This window comes from Typopeltis vanoorti, chromosome 25 (assembly GCF_054136105.1).
Source record: "Typopeltis vanoorti isolate ZY-2024b chromosome 25, IOZ_Tvanoo_1.0, whole genome shotgun sequence".
Lineage (NCBI taxonomy): Eukaryota > Metazoa > Arthropoda > Arachnida > Uropygi > Thelyphonidae > Typopeltis > Typopeltis vanoorti.
Window position 1 is genome coordinate 56,001,607 of NC_143573.1, and position 21,204 is coordinate 56,022,810.

Sequence of the window (21,204 nt, forward strand, 5' to 3'; positions counted from 1 at the left end):
CCCTCTAGACTTCACTGGGCTTAGTGTTACCTGATGTCATCCCCCTTCTCCCAAATACCTACCCATTCCCACAAGAGGCCACCCCTGCTACCATCCTCCCTGGGACATAGTGACTTTTTCAGAACAGCAATCTATCCAAATGCCTACAACCTTCCCCATTCAAATGTAAACGGTCTCTTGCATACAATTCCTCTCTGTCCTCAAACGCACTCCAAGCATCCACATATTCCAGTCCTCTCTTGTCCCACATTCTAGCTATTATGTCATTTAATATTACTGCTCTTCTGCTCAGTTCGTCATTATCATACCTAGGCAACACACACACTATCTTTCCTCTCTGTGTCTTCTTTCATACCACCTCAAGCAAGAATCTCATATCTCTCACTGCCCTATTTACACCACCACTCAAGTCATATGTTCTCACTATCACAATCATCTCATCCACCCTTTCACCTCTCTTAACTGCCAAAGCCACCCTTTCTATCATTCCTCCTGGCAAACACTCCTCACGCATCCTATCTTGAACACCACGGATCATTGAGTCCCCATACATTATACCTCTTGCCATTCCCTCTCTCCTGTTGTTTCCATTTTCTCCTCTTCTTTCATTCCCATACCTCTCTCTCATTCCCTCTCTCCTATTGTTTCCATTCTATCCTCTTCTAGCACTGCCATACCTCTCTCTCATTCCGTGTCTCCTACTGTTTCCATTCTCTCCTCTTCTAGCATTCCTATACGTCTCTCTCATTTCCTCTCTTCTACTGTTTCCATTTTCTCCTCTTCTAGCACTCCCATACCTCTCTCTCATTCCATCTCTCCTACTGTTTGCATCCTCTCCTCCTCTAGCACTCCCCTGCCTCTCTCTTTCCATCTCTCCTACTGTTTCCATTTTCTCCTCTTCTAGCACTGCCATTCCTCTCTCTCATAACATCTCTCCTACTGTTTCCATTTTCTCCTTTTCTAGCACTCACCTGCTTCTCTCTCATTGCATCTCTCCTACTGTTTCCATTCTCTCCTCCTCCTCTAGCCCTCCCCTGCTTCTCTGTCATTCTGTCTCTCCTACTGTTTCCATTCTCTCCTCTTCTAGCTACCATACCTCTCTTCTACTGATTCCATTTTCTCCTCTTCTAGCTACCATACCTCTCTTCTACTGATTCCATTTTCTCCTCTTCTAGCACTCCCATACCTCTCTCTCATTCCATTCTCTCCTCTTCTAGTACTGCCATACCCCTCTCTCATTCGGTGTCTCCTACTGTTTCCATTCTCTCCTCCACTAGCACTCCCATGCCTCTCTCTCATTCCGTGTCTCCTACTGTTTCCATTCTCTCCTCCACTAGCACTCGCATGCTTCTCTCTCATTCCGTCTCTCCTACTGTTTCCATTCTCTCCTCTTCTAGCATTCCCACACTCTCTCTCTCATTCCCTCTCTCCTACTGTTTCCATTTTCTCCTCTTCTAGCACCTCCATACCCCTCTCTCTCTCATTCCCTCTCTCCTACTGTTTCCATTTTCTCCTCTTCTAGCACCTCCATACCCCTCTCTCTCTCATTCCATTCTCTCCTCTTCTAGCACTGCCATTCCTCTCTCTCATTCCATCTCTCCTACTGTTTCCATTCTCTCCTCCTCTAGCATTCCCCTGCCTCTCTCTCATTGCATCTCTCCTACTGTTTCCATTTTCTCCTTTTCTAGCACTCCCATACCTTCTGCTGATTCCATTTTCTCCTCTTCTAGCGCTCTCATATACATCTCTCTCTCTCCTGTTTCCATTCTCTCCTCTTTTATCATTCACAAATTTCTCTCCTATCATTCCCAAAACTCTCTCTCCCCTGCTCCAATTTGCCTTGCATTTATCTCTTCCATTCTCCTAATCTCATCTTTCATACTTATCATACTTCTCCCAAGACATTCCACCTCCTCTTTCAGCTCCTCTATCTCCCTCTGCAGGTCAGTCACTCTAAATCGAAATTCACTTTCCCAAACAAAACCATCTCCTAAACTTTCACAATCACTCATGCCTTCTACACTATCAACTATTATTTTCTCATTCACATTTTTTTCTTCATTCTCTCCTATCACACTACTCGTCTTCCTATATTCATTTCCCATTCCTGGAGCAACAAGGTCGGTTATTGAGATATCTGCTGCATTTATTTCCTCCCACTGCCTGCACTTTAAACACACGCACCCTATCCTCTCTCACAAGCCAGATATCCAATTCCCGAGACGCATACATGCCACAAACTCCCTTATTATATTGCTTATAATAGAGTGCCTAAATGGTAGAGGACTTGGCGACACGCCATTTGAGACTGCAGCTGAATCTGCCATCATTCGTTACTGCTGAGGGACTACTAGCGTAATCGTTAATTATTCAAAATAGTTTCAAAAATAAATGCTAAATAAGTTTTAGGGAGTATAAATAAATAAGAAAAGTATAAAGAATTACAAGCAAAACAAAACATTAAGTACACTAAATGAAATGAAATAAAACTAAATACAGTAATGAAAACTTAGCTTCGTCTTGTCTTCCACCATTATGCATCTGCCCCGTCTTCTTGGTAAACAAAATACACAATATCGCGATAATGCTAACTTCAAAAAACAACCACTATAGTACACTCGTATTCCAGAGAAACAATTTAGCACTCAAAAAAGTAAAAAAAAAAATGGACCGATTAAAAACTCACTTTCTTCAACACAACTCAAATTCACCACCACGTGCTACGGCGACACTAGCGACACTCAAATGGCGATATCTAGTGGAATTTTTTTTTTGTGAAGTAACCAGAGATGAAAAGTGTTTTTCAATCTTAGGGATTGCTCATCAGAAGATGGACCCTGTTTTAGCAGTTGCTCTCAGTATATGGAAGTTTCTAAAAATTTCTCTTATGAGAGCCAGTTGAAAATCTGCAAGTATCATGTTTTTCCCTGATTGTACATTGTATGCTGTTTGAGAATTTTGTCCTATAGATGACAGGGTCTGTACCATTTAAAGTCCTTATCACATATTCAACAGAATTGAGTATTGTGTTTGACCTGTTCAACTATTCCTGTCCTTTTTATTGTATTGTGTTACGCAATGAGGTTTTAGTATTGGTTGATTAATTCTGCATATCACTCCTTCCTAATGATTTCATGAAATTTTCATGATGGACAGTCAGCATGCACACTTCCCACCACATATTCCTTGTCTTCTACTATCCTAGAGAAGACATGGAACATATGACACATCTGCTAGGAGATATCTTCTGTTTCAGTTCAAATTTTTTTTTTTCTCCAGATAGCAGATGTATACAGAAGTGCTTGAGCTGGACTGAATGATATTCATAAATGATTTCAATGATGACATATGCTTCCATGTTTTAAATTGTTTGGGAAGAGACATTTTAATGTAAATACATTTTTGTGAATATTTAAGCTCGGCAAGGATGTCATTTTAAAACCACTTGAGATAACCCCAGCCAGTGGTGTAGCTAGAGCTTTTGCCGTCCGGGGCAGTCCCTGAGTTTGCCATCCCTCTCAATACACACCAAAAATATTGCAAAAAGTCAAAACAACCTATAGGGAAATAAATTAAAACACTCTGTTTATTTTTGAAGTAAAACTTAATATCAACATTCTAAAATGTTATTTTTCTTGCTTTTCTGTTAGCAAAATTGTCGATGACATTGGTGAAGTCTCTTTCATAATAATGTAGGTAATTCTTAATCTATTTTATTTAGAAAAACTCCTCTCACAGCTAGCAACACTTACAGCGATTATGAGGAAAATTCGCAGTAGTATTACAATATTTGGAAATGAGTTCTCGAGGACTGTATTTTAGAATTAACTGCAAAAGTTCAAAAAGGTTCAAAGTGCCACCTGGGGTGGGCCGTCCCCCTCTGCTCCTTCCTAGCTATGCCTCTGACCCCAGCAGTGAAAAGGTTAATAGTCCTAGTTGGTGTTGTCATAATAATCTACAGTAGAAGTTTTCAGTTTTACTTCTAAGCATCTGCTCCTTAAATTTTCATAATAAATGATTATTTTGGAAAACATATATAATAAAAGTTTTAGGTACTCATGATAAGTATTACTAATAAGCAATAAAATAGATATTAACTGCAACCTTATCATTTTTGAGTACTCTTGCATGCACATCAAAGATGACTCTGGATGTGAGAATTAATTACCAATTTGCAAAATATTCTATAAATGACAGAATCTTGTTTCTATTGTCCATAGAATGTGCTTTCTCTTTCCTCAAGGAACTTAAGGAAAAATAAAGCACAATATAAATAGATACTGCTAATCATTAAATTTAAAAATCCCTGGTAGTTCTTTTAATATGTAGTAAGTAAAAGGGGAAAAAAATTATGTAAGGATGGTACTGGTTGATGAACCTGGTAATGGAGAGTAGTTATAGCAGTTCCTGAGATATAAATATAACTGCAGAGAAATGGAATGGTTTAAAAAGACATGAGTTGAAAAGTTATCATTGCATGTTTTAAGAGAATTTTCCAGAGAGCTAATGGCAACTTTTCTTTTGGCATCTGGTTTGATGAGAGGTGTGCACAGAGAAGGTTCCAAAAAAAAAAAGGGGGGGGGAGCAAAAGGAGGATAAAATAGTGCCATTGAATATAGAGGATACCAAAACTGTTGCTTTGGATCACAGGCAAGTTTATACATCTATCTGAAATGACGGTTAAAAGTATTGGAGAGGTTGGTCAGGGCCAACCTCTCCAATACTTATCTCCAATAGGATCCAGAATTAGATTGATAAAAAGTTTATCTTCTGTGGGTCATCATGGATTTTTTTTTTCATGATGGTTCATAGTTTAGCAATTTGCTTGTGTATTATTACAAAATGATAATGTGCTAGACAAGAGGTATATGCATGTGCAATGATATATTTAGATTTTGTAAAGGCCTTTACAGCCATGTAATATTGATATTTAAATGAAGCAGATGAAAGTAGAATGAGGATATTGATTAGGAGAGCAATGTTCCAGAAGCAGAAAATGTGGTGTTTCTAGAGTTCTCTTTCAGGATGATTGCTGCTTAATTGATTTTTGGGTCTGTGGGAGGAGGATGTAAATAAATGAAAATAGTAGATTGGGAACTACTGCAAGGGATATAGTTAAGGTATTCGATAAGCAGTGTATTAGGGTATTTCATCCTTGTGAATGAACATCATGAGGTGCTTGAGTGTAGAGGATATGTAAAGATATAAGGACTAAATAAGGCAATAGGACTTGACAGAGATCAACATGCATCTTGACCAACATAATTCTTGCAACAGGGCAGGTCCCAAATGAGTGGAAAAGGGAAAAGTTGTTCCATTTCACAAAAGGAAGATAAGAATAAGGCTATAAGTTATAGGCTGGTCTGTTTGCCTGAGATTTGTGATTAAGGTGTTGGATATATTGGTGTGGGTTGATAATAGCAGTATTTTCTATGGTCAGCACAAGTTATTAAGGACAGGTCATGTTTTAGCAATCTTCTTATGTACTACAACAAAATCATAAATAATTCACTGGATAAAGAAGATGCATATACAGTGATATGCATCTTGGTGATGATTCAAAGGCCTGTGATATTTGCCAAATAGGCAAGCTAATAACTAAATTGAAAGATGTCATTAGATAGACTGTTAAGTTAGATATGTGAATGCTGTCAGATAGTGCAGGTTGTGCATGAGGAAGAGTAGTATTGCAAAAGAGGACAATCGCTAGCAGTGTGTGCTACGGGGGGGGTCTGTTTTGGAACCATTATTGTTTATCGGTACACAATAAATAACGGAAAAAACTCACGTAGAAAGATTATTTATTAGTATACTAATATATTTATTTATACTAATAAATAATTTATACTAATAAATAATCTTTCTACGTGAGTTTTTTCCGTTATTTATTGTGTACCGATATGTCTACTCACGGTTTACCTCTTTTAAAACTCATTATTGTTTATCTTGGAGATAAACAATATTGTTTATCATGGAGATATGCAGCTGTTCGGAAATGATTCAAAGTTAGGAAGGAGTATGAGGAATAGAGAGCAGATGTTGTGGCCTTATAGGAAAATCAGAATTGACTATGTGAGTGCAAGAGTGGAATGCTATTTCAATGTTACAAACTATAAGGTCTCTTGAAATTTGGTACTAAAAGATGGAATACACAGTATACAATTGATGTGGAAATTTTGAAGGAGATAGAAGAGATGAGAGATCTGTGAGCAGTGGTGGACAGAATTTGAAGTTTAGGGGTAATGTTGAAAATTTATTTTTCACTAGGTTAGACTATGATAAATTTAGTTTAATCCTTTATCCCAGTGAGAGCAAACAAAGTTTGCACCTGAAAATATCTTCAGGACTGAATATAGTGTTGTGCTATCTTACCTGGGTAAGTAGTACAACACCAGGCAACTCATAGCAAAGGTGGAGCAAGCTACCAACACTCCTATCCCAGTAACTCCCATAATGCAAAACACATCTCCTTGTGGATATGTATACTGTTATGCACCAAGGGATTGGCCACTACCCAGACTAGTTTCGACCTTTATTGAGGTCTCTTCAGTGGGAGCCAGGCTCAGAGTTGGAGATACCAGGCAGAAGCAGTAGCAAGGTCATCTTTACCCATAGGAGTTGCCAAAAGGTTTGCCACCTTTTTTTTTTATTAAATTACTCTGGATTTAGAGAAAGATGTTGAAAGTTTATTTTTCACTAGGTTAGACTATGATAAATTTAGTTTAATCCTTTATCCCAGTGATAGCAAACAAAGTTTGCACCTGAAAATATCTTCAGGACTGAATATAGTGTTGTACTATCTTACCTGGGTAAGTAGTACAACACCAGGCAACTCATAGCAAAGGTGGAGCAAGCTACCAACACTCCTATCCCAGTAACTCCCATAATGCAAGGAGAAGGAGATGTGTTTTGCAGGTAAGATAGTACAACACTATATTCAGTCCTGAAGATATTTTCAGGTGCAAACTTTGTTTACTCTCACTGGGATAAAGGATTAAACTAAATTTATCATAGTCTAACCTAGTGAAAAATAAACTTTCATCATCTTTCTCTAAATCCAGAGTAATTTAATAAAAAAAAAAAAAAAAGATGGCAAACCTTTTGGCAACTCCTATAGGTAAAGATGACCTTGTTACTGCTTCTGCCTGGTATCTCCAACTCTGGGCCTGGCTCCCACTGAAAAGACCTCAATAAAGGTCGAAACTAGTCTGGGTAGTGGCCAATCCCTTGGTGCATAACAGTATACATATCCACAAGGAGATGTGTTTTGCATTATGGGAGTGAAGTTACTGGGATAGGAGTGTTGGTAGCTTGCTCCACCTTTGCTATGAGTTGCCGGGTGTTGTACTACTTACCCAGGTAAGATAGTACAACACTATATTCAGTCCTGAAGATATTTTCAGGCGCAAACTTTGTTTGCTCTCACTGAGATAAAGGATTAAACTAAATTTATCATAGGGGTAATGTTGTTAAAGTTGTAATAACAATCACAGTTGATTATGGCAGTAATGAGGAGGACCTTGATATATAGATGCAAAGAAGTTATATTTCCCTCTTATAAGGTCTTAATCCAGTTGCATATGGACTACAGGTTGCCTGGTTTGCCAGGTGAGGATATCTGAGAGAGAGTCTGGAGAAGATTCACTAAGTTGTTTTAGGGTTAGAATGTGGAGTTTGACATCAAATTGAAGGAATGCCAATTGCATTCCCTTAATCTGATGATTATAAATAGAATGAATAGAATAATACAATAGAAGAGAATGATGAGAGGGGATAGTATTAAGACATATAACTCAGTAAGGAGATTGTTACCAGATTAAAGTGTAGGATATTTTTCATAGAGTAGAGGAAGAAAAAGCAGAACAGGAAACCATTCCTGAAAGCTGTATGAGGAGGGTGTGAGCAAGTCAATGAGATGGTTCTTCGCATGGAGGATAGTTGATAAGTGGAATGCATTTCCTAAGAGTGTGGTGAGTGTTGAAAACTGTGAATGGGCTTAAGGCATAGTTTGAGAATTTTTTATTCCAGTGTGTGATCCTTCTATGATGAGTCTTTGACTTCATGGGGATCTGATAATAATAACCAGTGATGATGATAATGATATATTGATGATATATAGCGATAATAATAACAATATATAATAACTAGTCATATACATGTCATCTCTCAGATGTGACCACTTCACATTTCTTATTGGCCATTTCTCTCAGTTGCCACCTATTCTATCATCATCAAATTCCTGACATGTACCCTCAAGGGGTTTTTCCTATTTAAATATTCCCTTCAATCCCTGTATATTCCATTCTTTTGTTGCCACATACACATTCGCTACTGCTTCCCATATTCCACCCTTCTCTATGTCCACCTAGACTCCTCCATTTTCCTGTCCATCTGGCATTCTTGTTTTTCTCATTTTCCTTTCTCCTCATGTCCAAGCACTTCTTCAGTGTCTCATACACTACTCTCCTGTTCTTTTATATCCCATCTTCCTCCTATCTCTTGTTCATTTGTCATTACTCTACCAACAATAGCCTCTCCAGTTTATTCACACAAAATATTAAATGCATTTCATTACTCTTATGCATTCCTTATTTTCTTCAAATTCATTCCATGTGCTATCCATCATGCACCTCTGCAAGAATACCCTTCATGATTTTTACTTGCCATCTTAAATCATCACTGTTATATCTGGGCATCACACATACTAACTTTCATACCACACTGTTATCTTTTTACTCTCCTTAATAAACCCCTGATATCCATTCTCACATTCTCTCTGCCTAATTAAATCATTTGTTCCTCCTACTAAAACCACTAACTCTTGCTCATATCTCTTCATATCCAAAACCTCAGTCACTCTAGTCTTTTTCTATCCTCCTGGAAAATAATCCTTGTGCATCTTCTCATTTACTACACTGCTAATAATATAATCCCCATACAATATAATTCTACCTTCAAATTAATTCTTTAGCTCTGTCATTTTTCATTTAGTTCTTCCAGATCCCTTCCATCCACATGTAATAATATAATTCCCATATATAATATAATTCTTTAGCTCTGTCATTTTTTATTTAGTGCTTCCAGATCCCTTCCAAATATACAAATCTTCTATTTTCACTGCATTTGCTGTATCTCCTGTCTTCTTTCCTCTTCACCATCTCAGCTCTCAAGTCTTGTAACACTTTCCTCAGTCTTTCATGCTTGCTTTTTCACCATTTTTCTTGTGTTTTTTGGCACCATTGTACGTTATATTTAATATTGCAATATCTGTGTTTAAAAAAAATGTTATGAAAACATTAAATAACATAAAACAACATGAAAATTGGCATTATTATACTTAATCATTAATCTTCTAAGGAAAAAAAACAGTAAAACAGATAAAAATCACCCATTTTAGATGTGTGAAATACACCAATCACTCATTCACAGTGTAGCCTCACACCTTATTTCCTGAATATATAAAATTATCTCAGAATTAATGCATTTCACTATTATTATGTGGCGTTTGTCAGTAGTCCAAGGATGCAATGTGGGAGGGCCCTAACTCCATACACCTCACCTTCTATACTACTCATTCCTCTATCTACACACAGTACCACTATCCATCATCTATACATAATGGCACTATCCATAATCTATCTACATGCAGTACTATCTACCCCAACTAATAGCATTTTTGTCTGTAAAGTTTTTGTATACTCTGAAAGACACATGGGATGAAAAAATCCAAACCAAAACCAACTTAGTGAATATTCTCTGGACCTCTCTCAGTTGTCTTGCCAGAAATCGGACAGTTTGTCAGACTATGATAGCATTTGGATTAAGAAATCTAAGAAAGCTGATGAATATTGATATAATCACAGATGATATGGCCAATACTGAAAGTGGCCATATCTACAAAGTAGGATCTCAAAAGTTAACTGTAAATTCAATTCATTGAATAGCTAAGTTTGATCTCTTATAGTCAGCTTGATAGTTCATTTGTAATGGAGCTTGCTATTCTTAAGAAATAATAATAAAAAGAATTATGTTTTGATAATTTCTGCTATTTAATATTTTGATGGTTTCATTAAAATTATTAGCTATTGCAAATGTTTTTGTAAAGTAGCATTAACATTTTTCATGTTAATCTAGATGTAAATGAATGTGAAAAGGAAGAGATATTTTGCAGTCAGTTTTGTAATAATACCAAAGGAAGTTTTAAATGTAGTTGTGCTGCAGGATATATTTTAGAATCAAATCGCAGAAGATGTAAAGTTGGAGGTAAGGAAAAAAATGTCAAGTAAGATAGCATTAAATTAATAACAGTGATCTTGTATAGTAAGTGCTTGCTTTATTATTATTATTCAAGCCTCCATGGAGTCAAAAGTCATCATGGGAGGTCCTTCCTAGGAAACACAGTCTTTCAACTCATTGACTGTTCTTGCTCTCACCACACTATCAAGCAATGCAGTCCATGGTTAAACCACCCTCCATGCAAAGAAACCACTCCTCACCCTCTTGCTCATAGCTTCCTTTCGTAACTTCCAGGGATGGCCCCTTGTCGTCACTCTTTCCTGCTGTTCCACCAATCGAAAGAACTCCCCAGTGTCAACCCTGTAACTACCTCTCAACAGTTCAAAAGTCTCAATCATATCACCTCTCCTTCTTCTATCCACCAAACTCTTTAGTCCACATTCCCTCAGCTGATCCTCATAACTAACATTGTACAGTCCTGAAACCATCTTTGTTATCCACCTCTGTACCCTTTCCACAGTTAATTTATCCTGGAGAACCAAATTCGAGAACAGTAATCTAAGCGTGGTCTGATCAAGGTCTTATACAATGGAATGATAACTCTTTTTATCTCTACAGGTCAGTGTCCTTCTCAGGATTGCAGCAATTCTCTGGGTTACCTGAATTTACCACCTTTGCATTATGTTCCCTGAATTTCAGGTTTTTATCAATCATCACCCTCAGATCTCGCCTCCCCTACTTCCTCCAGTATAGCTCCTTCAATTGAGTATGCAGCCTCCCATAGATGTATCCCAAACTTAAAGACTTTACATTTTGCTGCATTAAACCGACCCCCATTCATTTACCCATCTATCTAGTTTATTCAAATCCTCTTGCAGGGCTGCCACATCTGCACTATTACTAACAACCCTTCCCAGCTTCACATCATTTGCAAACAACTGAATATCCCCCCCTCCTGCAATCCATTGATATAAAGGTTAAACAATACAGGTCCCAGCATTGAGCCCTGTGGGGATCCCCCACTTGTAACCATCTGCCTCGTTGGTATTGCTCCACCATACACAACTCTCTGATACCTATCAGACAGCCAATCCTGAATCCAGTTGACTATCCTGACATCTAAACCCATGTTCTGCAACTTAAATATCAGCTTATCATGTTGCACCCTGTCAAATGCCTTTGCAAAATCAAAAAAAATGGCAATATATCCCTTTCCCTCATCAACTGCTCTTGTCACTTTATTATAAAAGGCAATCATATTAATAAAGCAAGAGTGTCTATTAACAAATCCATGGTGACTCTCACAGATAACATTACCCTTATCTGCACAACACTGTGTATGGTCCCTCATTTCTCCAAGATCTTAACAACTACTAATGAAACACAAACTGGCCTATAATTAGACACTTCTAGTCTGCTACTGCCCTTATGCAATGGCACTATCTTACCATTGTGTAAGGTCTTACTAGATTTTCATTGAAAAGCCAAAACAAAGGAGCTGTCAGTTCTTTAGCACATTCTCTCACCCATGGCTAAATACCATCCAGTCCCACAGCTTTACTGACATCCAGAGTTCTCAGTATTTGGAATACACTCTCGTCTTGCACCTCTAAATCTCGAACTTGCCTTATCTCTCTAGTATTAAACCTACTTCTCCAGGATGAAATACTCCAATAAAGTGTTCATTGAACAACTCCACCATGTCCTCTGCATCAGTCACTCTATTCCCATTTTTATCCCACAATGTCATTCACAATCATTTCTTCTCCAACTGGCCACATTAGCTAAAAAATTTCATTGGATTTTCTTTGGATCTTAGGGCCAATCTCTTCTCATATTCCAGTTTCGCTTTCCTTACCATACTAGTCACCCTCCTGGCCTGAGTCTTATATTCTTCAAGATTTGCTCTCCACCCCTCTTCTTATATCTCTTCCATAACCTCTTTTTCACTCACAGTTCCTGTGTGATATTGTTTGATATGGAATACAGCTTATTATTGCTGCTAACAAATATTCCTTCACAATTTCCCAAGCACCAATGATATCTCGGCCTTCCAATTCTGCCCTCCATGGAACTGCTCCAAGTTGATATCTAAGACTATTATAATCACATGCCTTATGATTCCACATACGTTCCTTTCTCTTTGATACTCCTGCATGTCTGTTCATCTTCCAAGTAAAAACCACATGGTCACTCTCTCCAACTGATGTGTTTCTATAATTAGAAGAATTTATATAGCCCATATGTCTATCATCTTTTGAATAGTTGGCTTGTTTGTTGCACTGCAAAGCTATCAAACTTTCATGAACTTCCAATAACTACTTCCTATAAAATATTTATGGGATGTTTTACAACATCCCACTTATAACAGGGATTTCTCCATTAGTGAAGTACCAAATACTGATAGACTTCACTAATAGAAGAATGGATAATGGGTATAATGGGTGATGTTAAGTAAATAAATAGAGTAGGAGTGAGATTGAAGGGTGAAATCAAGCAAGCAGTGTTATAAAAGAAGTTATGGAAGAAGTACAAGACAGTTTGCAGTGAACAGATGCATGAAGAATATAAAGTTCATGCCAGAAAAGTGGCAAGTATGGTTAAAAAGGAAAACGTAGAGTATGAGCAGAGATTGGCCAGTCAGGTTAAGACTAATGCAAGGGAATTTTTCTACTATGTGGCAAGCAAGAGGAAAAATAATTATGGCAAGTTGATGCTGGTGAATAGTTATGGTAGCAGAGTAACCATGGCAAATGATATAGGAATGATATAGGAATTATTTAACAAAAACTTCAACAATGTATATCATAGTGGTGTGAATGATGATTTGCAACATATAGAAGGACAAGTATTAGAAGAATTGGAAGGGAAAGAATCAGGTGATGATTGGGTTAGATGTTAACAAGGCTGTGGGAATGGATTACATATCACCATGTATTTTTAAAGAATGTGCAAAAGAGTTAGCCATACCCTTGTTCTGATTATTTAATGAAATTCTTGTAATAGGGAGGATTCCTAAGGAGCGGAAAGAAGGCAAAATAATACCTCTCCTGATGCATGGTTTGGGAACAGAAGTTTCCAGTTATAGGCTGGTGTATATATCTGCAATGATCAAAGTGTTGGAAAAATTGGTTAGAAATAGAATACAGGATTTGGTTGATAAACATTAGATTCTCCATGATGGTCAGCATGGGTTTATGAAGGGCAGGTCTTGTTTTAGCAATCAGCTTACTTTTTTATGATAAGATGGTGAATGTGTTGGATAAGGGAGAATCATATACAGTGATATTCTTGGAATTTACAAAAGTATTTGATAAATACCATATGATAAGTTGATGTACAAGCTGCAGAGGATAGGAATGGATAGTATATTAATTGGAGATTGGCTCTCTTCAAATGATTGCTGATGATGCAAAGTTGTGTAGAATTATCAGGAGTACTGATGTTAATTTTCTTCAGGAAGATTTGAATAAACTTTTAGCTTGGACAAATGAGGGGAGTTGCAGTTTTAATGTTAATAAATACAAGGTGTTACACTTTGGGATAGAGCGATATAAGGCTATGTACTGTATTGGTGGAGCTGTACTTTAGGAAGTGGATGAGATTCAGGATCTTGGAGTGATGGTGGAGAGTGTACTGAAGTTCCATGGGCACGTTGCACATGTTTCAAAGACTGCACATTGTATTTCTGCTATGATAAAAAGTACGTTGACATGTAGAGATAAGGTGGTGGTGGTTCCTTTGTATAAAGACATCGGCAGACCCCACATGAACTATTGTGCTCAAATTTGGTCACCTAGTTTTCATTGTGAGGTGGAAATACTAGAGAGGGCCAAAGTGATATCAGGACTCAGAAGTGTTGATTATGAAGAGTGTTTGAGAGAATGTGGATTACAAAGGTGGGGGATTGGAGGAAAAGAGGAAATATGATAGAGACCTTGAAGTTAGTTAAAGGATTCTGTGAGATTAATACAGAAGAAATCATAAAAATAAAAACAGTGGGTGTTAAGATGGGAAGAACAAGAGGCCATCCATGGAGGTTGTATAAAGATGTGGTGTTAGGAGTAATTTTGTATAATAATATTATATGCTATGAATGATAATAGCAGGTCAGAAGATTGAATTTTGTGTGTGAAGGAGAGCTCTGAAGGGGTAGAGAGGGAGAGGAAATAAAATATTATGTTGGGGTTCCCCACCATGATATTTTTTTTTCCTCTCCCTCTCTACCCCTTCAGACCTCTCCTTCACACACAAAACTCAATCTTCTAATCTGTTATTGGGACTGTAAAGTAGAAAAGGAAAGGAACAAATTGCTTGTACTGTCTAGAATAAATGAAGCTTTTTAGCTCTTTATATTTAAGTAATTTTGTATGTTCACAGTTGATAGTGATTCATTTCCTGAGTGCAGGTAGGTGTAAATAACTTCAAATCTCATTGTGATAAACATGTTACTGGTTGAGTGCCCCCCCCCACACACACACACAATGAGTCTGACTCCTTGGAGGTTACCACTTAATAATATGTATATGAAGCAATTCATATTTGTGTTGATTTTGTGTAATATAATACCCATGTCATCTTGGCTGGTAAAATGCATTACTAAAATAATAATTGATATTATATATAGATAATGTTTTCTCTCTTTCTTCCATATTCTTGTTATACTATTATATATTGCTGCCATCTCTCCCCCTCCAATGCATTTTAGAACATCAAAACAAATCTAACAGGTGTTTACCTGTTAGATTTGTTTTGTCCTTCATTCATATGTACATGAAACTTGGCTTTGACTTCAGATTATAAGTTTTCTATTTTGAGACCTCTACTTCCACTTGTTCAACCATCTGATTTTTTTTTGTCTATTGGAAATGGAAAACTAAAGGTAGCTCTGGAGATGAATATTCAAGGTGAATGATAATAGCAGGTCAGAAGATTGAATTTTGTGTATGAAGGAGAGCTCTGAAGGGGTAGAGAGGGAGAGGAAATAAAATATTATGTTGGGGTTCCCCACCATGATATTTTTTTTCCTCTCCCTCTCTACCCCTTCAGACCTCTCCTTCACACACAAAATTCAATCTTCTGATCTGCTATTGGGACTGTAAAGTAGAAAAGGAAAGGAACAAATTGCTTGTACTGTCTAGAATAAATTATTTTTGAGGATGTTCAGATGATGTGGCACTTGTGAGAAGACTATTAGAGAAGCAGAAGCGTCAGAGGTAGAAATGAGAAGGAAGAGGGGAGATATGATAGAGACCTACAAGTTGGTAAGGGGTTGTTATAGGATCAATGGTGGAGAAGTTCTACAGAGAATAGTGGGAGATCAGGTGAGAACCAGAGGTCATCCCTGGAAACTGTATAAAGAGGGTGTGAGTAGGGGAGTGAGAGGCAGGTTTTTTTCGTGCAGAGTTGTGAGTGATTGGAATGCCTTGCCTGAGAGTGTGGTGTCTGCAAGGAGTTTGAATGTGTTTAAGACACGGTATGATGAGATGTGTGTGAGATAATGTGACATGAGGTCTTGTTTAATAATAATAATAATAATAATAATAATAATATTGGGGGGGGGGGGGGATGATAGGAAGCACAACTGGGACTGTAAAGTAGAAAAGGAAAGGAACAAATTGTTTGTACTGTCTAGAATAAATTATTTTTGAGGATGTTCAGATGATGTGGCACTTGTGAGAAGACTATTAGAGAAGCAGAAGCGTCAGAGGTAGAAATGAGAATTCATTACCTAGTTACAATAACCAAATTGGGGAATGATAATTAGGAGTTGTACGATTACCAGGAAGAGAACTTTATTAGCTTTAATTTTTTTGGATGTATGGGATAAATTGAAAGGTAAAATGGACTAAATCTGACTGATAGTGGCAATGCAAAACTGGAACATTGTTGTGCAGAAGTACATGTGTGTGTGTTTCATGGAAGGAAATGAGAATTTGACAGTGGGAATGTGTGTATACGCTTTCCCCAATCATTCACCCCATATCTATCCTGATCTTTGTATGTATCGCATCTATTGTGCTATTGATATGATTTTACCCACTTCATTAGAAGATACATGAACGTTATGTACTGCTCATAAACCAAAAATTGTCTTACTAAGTTACATGCAAGATGAGGCACTGTGCATGTGCATAGAATAACATTGACAAATATCCTATAACAGGAGAAAGCAACCAAGAAAATACCAGCAGTGTATCATTTGCTTTGGTTACTCTGCTACCATAGCTATCCATCAATTATGAGATACTAAGGCAATTAATGCGAAGTCATTAGCCTCTAAATATAAATAGGTTAGTTGTGAAGCTACTTCATGCACAAACTTTGTTTGCTTACACTTGGATAAAGGATAATCTATGAATATAATTTCTTGGCATCTTTTTTTAATTTCAAACCAAGTGAAAAAAACTTTCAACAGCCATTCCTATCATAATTTAACATTGTTTGCAAGTTCATTATGTGGCCTGCTGCATGCATATGATCTTCAAGGTAGTTCACCATGTAATTTAAAAGGAGAGCCTAACTAACCTAAGTAAACAATGTGTGTGATGATTTTATGATAACTTCATTTTTGTTTATAGCAGTATTATTATGGCAATGAAGTCCAACCTCCAGTCCAAGTCCACCTCCAGGGAGTCCAAAGACTCATCATGTCCCACAATGAGTCTTTGGACTCCCTGGAGATGTCAAATAATAATAAGTGAATCTAAGGTTTCATTCAGCAACCACTAGTAGTGTTCAAAGTTTGTGTATGTGTGTTTAAATATATATATATACTCTCCCAGTTACATATAGCTGTCTTTGAACTCCATTCAAGAAGAACAAAGCAACTTTAAAATATTCTTGTGTATTTTGAGCTGTTTTTCTTTCTTAACCTTTTAACTGCTGAGATACTAAATAACCAGTATGACCCTCCTTGCTGAGTTATTTTCCCAATTATAAAATATTTTATAATAATATGAATAGTTACTATAATGTATTACACATTTTTGCACTGTTTTCTTGTATAAATTGAAGTCACTGAACAAAACTGTCATATAGGAATTTTATTTTCAAGTTAGGGATGTCCAAAATTTATCTTGAAATTTATTTGTTTATTTCATGTCAAATAATATCACACACAACTTCAAGTGAGAAACACCTCCCCAAAAATACTTCAATACTTTAGTAGTGTGTGGTAATTTTGAAAGCAGAGGTGTACACATAAGGCTATGCCACATTTGGCACACATAAACCGGCTCTCTTTTCTTTTTCTTTGCCCCAATGTGGTATTTGAACACACATGACAATGCCTAGTAGGATTTGCTTTCTTGAATGGTGGCCCAAGTATTAGGAAATGTCTTTACCTCAGTCTGAGGGGTTCGTCACCTGTGATGGTCATCCAGATGTAGTGGTCGGTCTTGGCATGTGGAACTTTTGAAAAATTTCACTGATGAAAGTCAATTGAAAATTAGCATGTGTGATATTTTCACCAGTATGTACATTATACAAAATATGTGAATTGAGAACAGTGAGATCCAAGAAATGGAAAAAGAATTTTCTATACCATTTTGAAGGCCTTTCGCACACATTCAAGAGAACTGACCATCATGTCTATCCTGTCCACAGCCTCCATATTCCTATTATAATCCATTAAACATTCAGGTTTCGTTATTGGAGTGTTTGTTGTCCTGTCAACTTTCCCTGATTGTTTCATAGAGTCTGTGTGGAGTGTGGTCAACATACAAAATTCTCGTTTATCAATCCATTTTACCACCATCATATTTTCTGTGTGTCTGGGTTCTACCTGTCCTTTGTCTAATTTTTTGTTCAGTTTTGACAACCCCTTCCTGCTTTTCCTAACAGTCCCACATGCATTCGTACCATTATTTATATAGCCAGTCATACAGAAGAGGGCCAGAATACCAATTGTCTAACCACAATGTGTGCCCTTTCTGCAAATACTTTGCCACTAGGGTTTACACCACACCCCCAGAAATCCCAAATTCATGTTCTGGAATAATGTCTGTAGTTGCCCCTGTGTACACTACAAAATCTAACACATATCCAGTCATACAGTCACACAACACAAAAATTTTGATCCTAAATCTATGTCTTTTCGAAGGAATGTACTGTTTGAACTGGAGGCAGCCCGTGAACAGTACTAAGCTCTTGTCAATACATATATTTAGAAAAGGGGTAAATACTTCACTGTAGGTTTTTCTCAGATGATCGATAATTGGTTGTAGTTTGTGTAGTATTTGTCCTGGAACCTGAGTTTCATTGTCATTGAAATGTAAAATACATAAAAGTAAAAAGAATCTGTCCCTGGACATGTAGTCTGTGAACTGTGGAGTAGCTATGAGGGGATCCTTGGACCAATATTCTGCTATTGTTAGTTTTTTTAGCCCAGCCATAAGCATTATGATTCCAAAAAATATATGTAATTCCTCTGGGGGTAGTAGTTTTCCATTTTTGCAAATGAAATTGGGGTGCTGGTGGTAGTTTTTGAGTCAAAAATACATAATATTTATAGGTTTCATCAGCAATATGTTGCATTATATGAAGGGGGAAAAATAGTTTGAAAAATCAAAAACAGTTGAACCATCATCTATAATTGCTGAAATACCTGAATTATCATTATTGAATTGGTGAACTGTTGGACGAAAATTTGTATCGTACCATTGAAACAATGAAGCGTCAGTACGATTTCTTTTTTGCAGTGGTGTTGGTGGTTCATTATCTGAACTTTCACTATCACTATTTTCACTATTTTCAAAAAAATAAATATCATCATTGTCACTGAAATCTGATAAATCATAAGGTAAAGTTTCTAATACTTCTACTAATTCCGCCTCAGTAGGAGAACGCTGCTGTCTGCTTGTCAAAGCCATTTTTACTAACCCTGGAATCACTGCATCATGTGATAGCCTGGCTCCTATTGTCAAGGACGGCTCTGATAACATTGTGCATGGTCTCACAAATTTTTACGAAGATAGCGCCACAGAGCACAGAAGTTTGAAAATTAGTTCCTTCTAATCCTTAGAGATGGCACTATAAGCCAGCTCAATTCAAATGCTTTCACAAACTAAATTAAATGAGTATTATACATTGAAAGTTCAAATCGAGTTAACTCGATCGTAGCAAGGTCGCCATTTTTTTCTGCGCTCGAGTTAACTCGATCGTAGCAGTTAAACTTTCAAGTTAAGCATTGAGGGTATCATCTACTAGTGCAACTCTTTGATTTAGTATTGCTTAATATGATAAATACAATTATATGCTGAAGGTTGCTTTCGTTCTCCCACTTTTTCTCACTGCTATTTAAGAAGAGCATTTAACACTAAATCTGAATCAGTATTATAACAGTTCATAAGAGTGCACTGGTTGATAAATGGAAATGTTTGTCAACATAAGAGAGTTGGTTTATGTAGTTGAGTTGTCCTCTTTAGTTTAAATCAGTGTTTCTCAAACTTCAGATATCTGCATACCCCTTCTTAAATTTTCATTATTACCAAGTATCCCCCTTATCAAATAATAAATAAATAAAGCATATTTCATTGTAATTGTCTATGTTATTTGAATTTATATGTTCATGTAAACACAAAATATGATTTATTTTTAATAGAACAAAATTTGGAATAGCCTCCTCTTCATTTCCCGTCCATGAAAATCCATAATTCATATCATACTTACGAAGATTTTTCATCTTCTTCCTAGCTTGTTCTCTAGAGATGTCAGACGACACACCCTTATCAATTTCATTTGATCCAGATGCAATATCAACGTTTTCTTGTTGCTTACAGTTACTTGTATTTACTCTCTTTTGTGGGTTTTATAAATCCAGTGATCCATACTTAAGAATTTAAAAGCTAAAAAAATTTACCGTATTTACTCAAATATAACTCGCACTTTTTTCCCAAAATGAAAGCTAAAAAATCGTGGTTCTAAATGTATGCAGGGATTTTCGGTAACTAAAGTTTTCAGAAAAAAAACTGCAAATGGTGTGCCTTACCAAGAAGCTCCTACTCGATATTGCTACTTTAGGCATCGAGAACAGTTTCCTTGTGTGCATTGTCAAAGTCATCTACTTAAATAGCTTCATCTTCTTTCCCATTATTTCAAGCAAAAATTATCAGTAATTTACAAAACTTGAGATACGTAGAGCAGCTATGAAGAAGTGCATATGATTGGTGTGGTATTAACAAAAGATCGCATGAACCAAAGACAAATTAGCATTTAAACAGTTCAGTTGAAATACTAATTCTCTTTGACCGAATTCCATAATATCTGAAACACATTCACTATATATTTCTTTGTTTTAACACGTTCACGATGGGGTGGTGTCAAGCAAAACCATATTTTGCACCGGAAACATATGGTTTTGCTTGAGTCTATACAGCAGTTTCTGTTAGAGTGGAGATGTGATTCCTTAGTTAGTTAGTGCCGTTTTTATCCCAGTTGTCTCTAATTGCACTATTTGTTGAGAAATATAATGATTCCATGCGTTAATGATACATAGCTGAAAATTGCCATGTACCCTCCCCCTGAAGACCTTTCACATACTCCCAGGGGTACGCGTACCACACTTTGAGAAACACTGGTTTAAATAAAGCATTATATTGACAGCACTTAATTTCCTCCCTTCAGCAGAACGAACAGCTCTATTAAACAAGCATTGCAAATATTTTTATCTTGTTGATTATGAATCTCTTTCTTTGCATTTCTTTAATTTTCCATCTTTATATATTATTATTACGTAACACCTCCAGGGAGTCCAAAGCCTAACCAAGGGAGGGCATCTACTCTACACCTCTTCGTCTCCACCACTCCAGTATCGCAAATACCTTCATCATCTACACCAAAGCCATCTACTGTCGACCACCACAGACAAACAGACAATCTCAAACATCCATGCTCACGATGGGATTCGAACCTGCAGCCTTTTGGCTGGAGAGTGGATATGCTAACCACTCAGCCAACCAGGCTGGC

The 21,204-nt window shown here is 36.9% G+C and overlaps 1 protein-coding gene across 1 annotated transcript in view; it reads left to right on the forward strand.

The window, feature by feature from the left end:
• Window positions 1-21,204, forward strand: part of LOC150092758 (low-density lipoprotein receptor-related protein 2-like) — a 599,453-nt gene that overhangs the window by 501,931 nt on the left and 76,318 nt on the right. The window contains exon 24 of the mRNA XM_090414271.1: window positions 10,135-10,263. Coding sequence (XP_090270397.1) covers window positions 10,135-10,263 — 129 coding nt within the window. The remainder of the gene's footprint in view (window positions 1-10,134; window positions 10,264-21,204) is intronic.